This window comes from Embiotoca jacksoni, unplaced genomic scaffold (genome assembly GCF_022577435.1).
Source record: "Embiotoca jacksoni isolate LCO1_2020_lvr unplaced genomic scaffold, fEmbJac1.0.p SCAF_7, whole genome shotgun sequence".
Taxonomy (NCBI): domain Eukaryota; kingdom Metazoa; phylum Chordata; class Actinopteri; family Embiotocidae; genus Embiotoca; species Embiotoca jacksoni.
In genome coordinates, this window is record NW_027185425.1 from 21,280,970 (window position 1) to 21,290,060 (window position 9,091).

The window sequence follows — 9,091 nt, forward strand, 5'->3', positions numbered from 1 at the left end:
GAAGTAAAGGAAAGTGGAACTTTTTCATTCAGGATTTCTTTCTTATTTTGTAAAACAATTTAGATTTTTAAAGGCCAACAAAGATGAAAAATGAAACACAACTACAAGTGTGCTCTCAGTAGAATAGAGATGTCCACAGATTAATATTCGTATTTAATATTAGAGCACTAAAGCAGTAAATGTTTTCACCACTAGGTGTCTTCATTGTGATACAAATGTGGGACACAACATATATGAATACAGTTACACTTCAAAATGTTGATAATTACAAAGGGATTACATCCATTATAAAAGGCTTGTACGTTGGCTCCATTCATTTGGCAGTATGTGCTCATGATTTGTTTTTAATTGGGTCACTTGTTTGAATTTGCACTGCCTCTTGTCTGCCTATCGAATCAATGTGTATTGCCCTAAGCAACTATAGGAAGCTGGCTGGTGATGTCGTTGGATAAAATAAAAAGTATTTATAAAGAGTCATTCCAGAACCAGTATGAAGACATTGTGAACAGTACCCGGCCCGACTGATAGTTTTATCATCATTCAGCAGTAAAATGACCTGCATTTAGATTTGGTTTGAGGTTATGGTGACATTCTTCTTTTACTGCAGTTAGTTGGGATCTACACACCTACTACACACATTATTTGTTCTGGTGGTTGTGATTTAAAATTAAAATATTCAAATATTAATTCAAGTTAGACTGAAAAACTTTTGATAAAAGATGTCAGTAATCAGTGCCGAGTACTGCTGTTAGGTTTACACAGCCTACTTTAAATGAATGTTTTAGGACTTTTTAGGTACATGTCCAGTTTCATGTATATAGATAGACAGACAGACAGACAGATAGATAGATAGATAGATAGATAGATAGATAGATAGATAGATAGATAGATAGATAGACAGACAGACAGACAGACAGACAGACAGACAGACAGACAGACAGACAGATAGATAGATAGATAGATAGATAGATAGATAGATAGATAGATAGATAGATAGATAGATAGATAGATAGATAGATAGATAGATAGATAGATAGAAAGTCTAATGGAACTGCATCAAGTTAGGCAGCATGCGTCTGAAAAAATTTCTCATCAAAATACTATTGTATCTTCATATATGTTCCAGATTTACCACATAAATGATGAATTGTAGGCCATCAAAACCATGGCTTTGGTCTCTTTTGGGGAAAATGTTGATGAAACCCAATCGACAAAAACAAGTCAAAATGTACTCAATATGTAACATAATACAGTAAGAATGGTAGTTGAGGGTACAGGCTACTTTTATTTTGTTGTGAAAACCGGTTGCTTGATGGCCCAGCGGGGTTTTATTTTGAAAGGCGCTGGCGGAAGTGGTGTTGTTTCTTCTTCGTGGCGTGGCTCCGCTGCGGTGTGGAGAGGGAGTCCTCTCGGTGGGTGTTTCAGTGACTCCGAGGCTGTGAGCTGAACGTCATCCGACAATGTTGAACCTGTGGACCTCCTGTCAGTCTGTAATGGATTACCGTTGTTTGTGAAGGTAAGTTCATACACTGCTGCTGTGATTGGTGCTCTTTAATGTAGGATACATAGTGCTGTATAAATAACATTTGACGTCAAAGAGCTAAGATTAATTTCCCGTAAATGAAACTAATACAGTAATCTTTCCTGTGCGCGATCATGTACCGTCAACGTTATGTTTCTGCATATGTATATTTGCTTGGCCTGACTGTCAGCTGCACGAGGTACAAGAAAGACGAAACTTCGATTTTTCAACACTTGTTGGCATCTTAAACTCAAGTCGAGCCGGTTGTGGTCTAACATAGGACCGAGGGAACACGCCAGACTCCATCCAAAAAAATTCGCAAATTGACTCGGCGATCAGTTTCCTCAGGTGTAGAGCCAGATTCATCCTGATCAGTGTGTCTGATCAGACGAGAGACGGACCCCGAAATGTTCGTTGGGCGCAATCCAGGTTATACTGCATACAGCAGCAGTGAATTTCAATGAAATGTCCACTGTGTCTGACACATCACCTGTCACACTTCCCCTTCACCTACACGCAGTGAGCAGGGCGGGAGCGGCCGCTGGAAACCAATTAGAAAAGACGCGATTTTATTGCAGATGAATCGCTGAATGGTGACTACATGTGAGCCGAATTCATCAGAACATCCCTGTGATGTGTTACAGTCTGAATGATGTTGGGTGAATTGTGTTTGTTTGCTGAAGCGTAAGATTTTTTAATTGACAGGTTTTTAACATCGCTCTCTCAGCATGGGAAGTCAGTCCATGTTGCCGAGCAACACCTTTTTTTTTTTTTTTCTTGTAAAAGCTATATGTGCATGTTGCTGCTCAGTTGTTTAAATAGCCCTGCTTTGATCTGCTGCTGGCTATGAAGGCTGGATGATCAGTTGAATCTGGATTTTGGTGAAATTCAAACCCTTCATCCTTCATCCTGCTGCTGACTGATTCACAAACTGAATGACAATTGGCATATAAAAACCCTGTTTCCTGCCGTGGTGCTACATGTGCTAATGAGCTGCTATCCACCCTGCTGTTTTATTTCTCATTTGTCTCTGAGAGCCAGGTTAATGGGAGGATGTGTAGTCTGAATGGAGAGATGAGATTTATTCACTTGTTGGGCTTTTGTAAAGCAATGGACTACTGTGTGTTTGTGTGCTTTGACTCATTATGCATCCTGTGTTTTCCCCCTCCACCCAGCTCCTGCTGCAGTCCTCTGAGAACAAAATCAGCTCTGGGAATATTTGGTGACAAGCTTCCCTGCTCTGTATGCCAAGATGGGGAACCGATTGTCGGATCATCGCTCCCTCCTCCCCTGCCTGCCATCCTTCCAGGCTCTTCACATTGTCATTCTGGGACTGGACTGTGCTGGCAAGACCACCGTACTGTATCGCCTGCGCTTCAATGAGTTTGTGAACACTGTCCCAACGAAGGGCTTCAACACAGAGAAGATCAAAGTTTCCCTCGGAGCGAGCCAGAGGACGGCGTCCTTCCACTTCTGGGATGTCGGGGGTCAGGAGAAGCTGCGGCCTCTGTGGCGCTCGTACACCCGCTGCGCTGACGGCATCGTGTTCGTGGTGGACTCGGTGGATGCCGAGCGGATTGAGGAGGCCAAGACAGAGCTGCATAAGATCACACGGCTGGGAGAGAACCAGGGCGTGCCGGTCCTGGTGGTGGCTAACAAACAGGACCTGAGGAATTCCCTGAGTCTGGCTGAGATGGAGAGCATGCTGGCTCTGGGTGAGCTCAGCGCCGCCACCGCCTGGCACCTTCAGCCGGCCTGCGCCATCATCGGTGAGGGGCTGCAGGAGGGCCTGGAGAAGCTGCACGCCATGATTATGAAGAGGAGGAAGATGCTGCGGCAACAAAAGAAGAAGAGATGAACAGTGGAGAGTATCAAATATGAGGCGGATCCAGAGCTACGTGAGAAACACTGTGAACTGCGTGCAGTCTGCTGGTTCATTGTGTTTGCTGTGACAGAGACACAATGATCCCGTCCTGTCGGCGGCCCTTTGAAGTCCGATTGGCCGGGTTGGATCCCTCCAGTGGAACTGTTTGTTCAGGTCAGCCGGTGTTTGGCTCCCAGAGGACAGTGGGACCGATTTCTTTCCTTTGGGCGAGGACACCAACAACCAGCAGCAGGTCCTTCTGAAGGAAGTACAGTATTATAAGCTATGAAGTTCACGCTGAACTCTCAGAGACAGACAATGACCGCTCATTCTTCTGTTATTTGTTGAAATATGTGCTGCATTTGTTCGACAACAATCAATCTTTATATTTTTATTCTACCAAAGCTCCAGAAGTTTATATGAAGATCAACATTGACTCACTAAATACAGGATTCACTTTTCAAAATGGCTACAGAGCCCCTTTGTTGGAGGGTTTTCCTTCCTTCCTTCCCGTGGCCTTATGTTGATGCACACAGAAAATGTTCATCTACATACTTATTATATATTAACAAAAAGAACGAGGGAAACGGTTTGTTCTCTAACAGCAGCCACAAAGACCAGACTGCGACACCAGTGTTGTGACTACGAGGCTGCTGGTTTCTCCAAACCTGATCGGCTCCTTTGTTTCAATCAATAATTCAATCAATCAGAGAAAAAGGGCTCAAAATATTGACCAGTATATTAACGAATATCTCTGTCAATGCTGCTCAGTAAATGACAAACAACGTAAGAACATCTAACAAGGCTAACTGGTGAGCTAAATGTTGGTCGATACCAAAACAGTGTTGAGGTTGATCTCCGACTTTAGAACACTTTTATTGCTGGGAAGGATTTTAAAGTTGTTTGACTCAGATACAACTTAGTTTCTGTAACATTATCTGGTGAGCTAACATTGGTTCACTGACCCTGCTCTTTATCTAACAATAGTCTCCTTAATGCGTAACATGAGCTCACTAATAGTTCTTGGTAGCTAGAAATCTCTAATTTGTCTGTCAATTTAATTTCATGATAGTTTTTTGTCAGCCAGATTTAGATCATCCATTCTTCCTCAGTTGTACTCTGAGTTCTTATTCATTCCTGACTTGTGACACATTATTAACTGTGATGAAAGGCTGCTTGGCGTCAGCATATGAGGCCAAATTCAGGGGAAGTGGATACACCAGAAAAGAAAACAACAGTTTATCAGTGAAGTGGGTTCTGGCATCGGTCCAGGTCGTCTCCACGTGGCTGTGGAAGGTGAGAGTATTGGCTCTGTGATGTCATCACCCTGTAGATGTGTCTGGTGTAATCCTGATGATTGACAGGCCCCGTTGGCTCAGCAGGAACGTTCCTCGGCTGCCCGTCCAGCGTCCGTTCTCAGAGACATTATCTTAGCCAGAATCTGAATGCACTTTAATGGTCCTGTTCCTGACCTTTACATGGACTCTGAAAGACGGGAACTTTGGCCTCACAAGAAGAAACCAAGTGTTTTACTCTACGTGTGTGTGTGTGTGTGTGTGTGTGTGTGTGTGTGTGTGTGTGTGTGTATGTATGTGTATGTCTTTCTATAGTTGTGCAGACTGATTTTGGTTTAAAAAAAACACTTGAGGACAAACACTCGTGAGAACATTTCTGCTGGTCCTCACAACTTTAAAGTGCAAATTGGGGTTAAGACTTTTCTGTTTTCTGTTTAGGTCAGGTTTGGGCTACACAGTTGTTATGGTTACGGTTAAGGTTTGGGACTGCATTATATGAGTTTCCTCACAACTGTGGAAAGACAAACTTTAAGTGTGGTGTGTGTGTAAATGCACATACACACGCTTCTTTAAGTCCACTTTGCATGTGGCGGTTTTAACCCCCCTTTACCTACAGAAGTGCCTTAAAGGGAGTCTTTGGCATTTTTCAACCTGGACTCTGTTTTATTATTTTGAACGTAATGGGGACAAACAAATGTTGTAAGTGGTTTAGTGTTTAGCAAGCGTGCTTAAGCTTGAAGCCGCAAAACGGGCAGCAATGTAATACTTGGAGGCAGTTTCTCCTCATCAAAGTACGTCCACTAAAAGTTTATATTTTTTGGCCGCTGACGGTCTCCGATGTCACTGAATTCTCTCTCGATAAGAAGCGTGTTGAATGGACGTCTATTGACAAAGTCCAACTGACTTACATTGTAGTTCATTTTACGGATTTCGCCTGAATAGCTCTTTTTGAACACTGGACCAATTTAAAAACCGGCTCCCAGGAATCACTTCGACCCAAATGATGGGTAAACAGAGCCCAGGTTGAAAAATGTCAACGTTTCCCTTTAAGTCTTCATGAAATACATTCAACCAGCTCCCAGAAACCTTCTCCAGGCATGTAGATCCATGTTGGCGTGACAGCAGAACCTTCACTGGGCTGAGATCTGGTGGCAGTACAGTGAACTCATTGTCAGTCTGAGATGAGAGGAGCTTTTAAATGATGCTCAGTTGGTTTTAAGGGGCCCAGAGCCTGCGAACCCCCCCCTCCCCCACCAGATTATTCTATTCTGACCATGTGAATGTGCCAGTCCATGTTTGTACATGTGTTTTGCTTGGTGTGCCCACTGTAGCCTGAGTTTCCTGTGCCACCGTGTGTCATCTCCTGCTGCTGTAGGCCGCCTGCTTCACAGTGATAGAGAGATGCTCGTCTGCACACTTCGGCTGTACTGATTGGTTACTTGTGTTTCTGTTTCCTTTCTATCAGCCTGAACCAGGCTGGCCATTCTCCTCTGACATCTGACATCAACAAGGCCCTTTTGCCTTGTTGAGATACGGCTCATTAGAAGTATTTTTTCAGACTATTCTCTGTTAACCCGACAGAAGGTGGTGCATGATAATCCCAGTAGATCAGCAGGTTCAAACCAGCTCATCCAGCAGCAACAATCATGTTACATTCGATGTCCTTTTCCCCCATCTGATGATTGGTTTCAACTTCAGTAGATCATCCTGCCAAAATAAGAGCTCAAAGTTTTCACCCCAGGATTGGCTGATTAGACATTTGCTCTCATGATCAGTTGGATGGGTGTACCTAATGAAGTGGTTGGTGTATTGAAAACTGTTTCCAGATTTCACTGTGTTCATATTTATGTATTCGATTCCTATGTTCACTTGGAATAAAGCTACAAAAGGACAGTGACTTCAGTCTCGCTCCAGGTTTCTTCTTCACTCGGTGTGTAACTGACTAACTGTTCACAGATCGGGGCTCCAAAAAGCTTGTACGTAGGCCTCTAAGCGTATTATTATGTCACATATGCTCTTCCCAAAAGTCAACAATAAACTTTGATGCTCAAAACTAGTTACATGTCATGGAGACACGTGACCAAAAAACTAAATAAAGGTAATCAGATACAGTTACTGAGAAAAACTCTTATTAAATTAAAGTTACTTATGAAAATGTTGGTGATTCCCAAGGGTTTACATCTCAATATGTGTAAACTATAACATTCCTTCTGTTGCTTTGAGTCTCTTCTGTCTACGTCTGAAGGGTCCATTCATTTGGCACTCAGATCCTGAGCCTCGTTTTCTGCTTTGAAGTTGCACCGCCTCTCGACTGCCAATCAAATCCTTCTGCACCGCTCTAAGAAAGCAGGCGGCCATGCTGAAGAGGGATTTAGATTTAGATTTAGATTTAGATTTAGATTTGACTTTATTAATCCCGCAGTGGGGAAATTTACTCGTCACAGCAGCATAGAGAAGACAAAAAAAGTGCACACAATATGAACAAATTTACAAAATACTTATGAGCTATAGGAAATAAGGTAGATCAAAAATTATTATTTTAGAAAAAAAATAAAATAAGAGCAATGAATAAAAATACACACACACACAGACTAAATACACAAAAACAAATAAAATAAATATAAATAAATACAGTTTGGAATGATGAATGTAAAGTGACAGGTGCTGTGGAATAAGATGACCAGTGCCACATTATTTTATTGTGGTGTTGAACAGTCTGACTGTTGTCGGGACAAACGACCTGCAGCAGTGCTCTTTCCTGCTCTGAGGGTGCAGCGGTCTGAACTGAAGGAGCTGCTTAAAGCTCCTACAGTCTCATGGAGGGTGAGAGGTGTTGTCCATGATCCATGTCAGCTTGGGAAACATCCTCCTCTCACCCACCTCCTCTATGGAGTCCAGAGGACTGTCCAGGACAGAGCTGGTCCTTTTGACCAGCTTGTTTATTCTCCTCCTGTCCCTCTCTGTCCCTGCACAGCTCCGGCAGGCCGCTACATAAAAGATGGACGACGCCACAACAGAGTCGTAGAATGTCCTCAGCAGAATCCTGCAGCCTCCGAAGGACCTCAGTCTTCTCAGCAGATGGAGTCGACTCTGGCCCTTCTTGAAGAGGACACTCGTGTTGGCCGACCAGTCAGCGATGACCTCCTTGTACTTCAGATCGTTCCCTTCTGATACCTGTCCAACGATGGCTGTATCATCAGAGAACATCTGGATGTGGCAGCAGTCAGCGTTGTGGCTGAAGTCTGAGGTGTACAGGGAGAACAGGAAGGGGGGAGCACCGTGCACTGTGGGATCCCCGTGCTGCAGATTTAAAAAGAGGCATTCAGGAAGCAGTGTGGAAACCACAGAGCAAAGAGTCAAGTTCTGGGAACTGTTTTCTGTCCTCATCTACGCACTTGTGTTTTGTTTTGGTGGTTGTACTTTAACATCTGAACATTCCAATCTTTAACTGTGAAGAGTTATATTGAATAACTTTAAATTAAGGTTTGACAGTAATCAGTGTTGAGTACTGTTGAGAGGTTCACACTGCTGACTTTATATTTATCATTTTAGGACCTTTCAGCTTTATTGTCCAGTTTAAGGCATTTGTTAGAATGTAATAAGTAGTATTGTTAAAATGTAATATGTCACATTACTTTGATGACGTAAGTATATAGGTTTCATTACAAAACCAAGACTAAAAATGCATTCATTCATTAATAATTAACTAATGTATAGAAAATATGTGGTTCCAAATCTGCACCACCAGTGTCTTTCACCATGATGGAAAAATAGTACTTTAAAAGTATGACTTGTCAAAGTGGTAGAAATACTGATCATGCATCTCGCAAAGGTTGAATTATCATATGAATAAAAATACATATTGTACACCTGGCAACACTATTGGTAATATTGAACCTACAATGGTGTTGACATGGTAGAAAATATTGTTTGTAAAGGGCGTTAAAAATGAAAAAGACACTATTTTAAAAGCAGCAAATCTCTGTCTAAACACAAACATTTCGATGCATGTCATCCACTTCTGTGTCAGTATAAGTTGTTCATGAGCTGCATTTTATTTTGTTATTTCTGCAGCACAGGCTCTGTACAACACATACTGAATACAAGACCATCTGAATGATTTATTGTTGAATCAGGTATCCATGGTTACCGCAGACCATGACACATTAAACTGCTGAAATTGTGAATGTTTGGTATCAGTGATGATGTAGAAAACAGTCGCTCTCACATGTTTTGTGGCAGACTGCTGGTTCTGGTCTCTGTGGAGCAACAACAGACACACACACATGGAGGGAGCAGATGATGGAGGGCCGCGGTGGTCCGGTTTCTTCACACTGAGTTCTCCTGATTGAGGTCCGTGGTGGGACAGGAGGTTGGTACGCACATTTACAGCTGAGGGATAATAAAGGT

The 9,091-nt window shown here is 42.6% G+C and overlaps 1 protein-coding gene across 1 annotated transcript; it reads left to right on the plus strand.

Annotated features, from left to right (window-relative positions):
• Positions 1 to 1,409: 1,409 nt before the first annotated feature.
• arl4ab (ADP-ribosylation factor-like 4ab) lies at positions 1,410 to 6,578 on the plus strand. The gene is made up of 2 exons (XM_069176545.1): positions 1,410 to 1,516; positions 2,698 to 6,578. The coding sequence occupies exon 2, from the start codon at positions 2,775 to 2,777 to the stop codon at positions 3,378 to 3,380; it is 606 nt and encodes a 201-aa protein (XP_069032646.1). The 5' UTR covers positions 1,410 to 1,516; positions 2,698 to 2,774; the 3' UTR covers positions 3,381 to 6,578.
• The last annotated feature ends 2,513 nt before the right edge of the window (positions 6,579 to 9,091 follow it).

Coding starts and splice junctions, on each gene's coding strand:
- arl4ab (XM_069176545.1), top strand. CDS start 2,775: ATGGGGAACCGATTGTCGGATCATCGCTCCCTCCTCCCCTGCCTGCCA.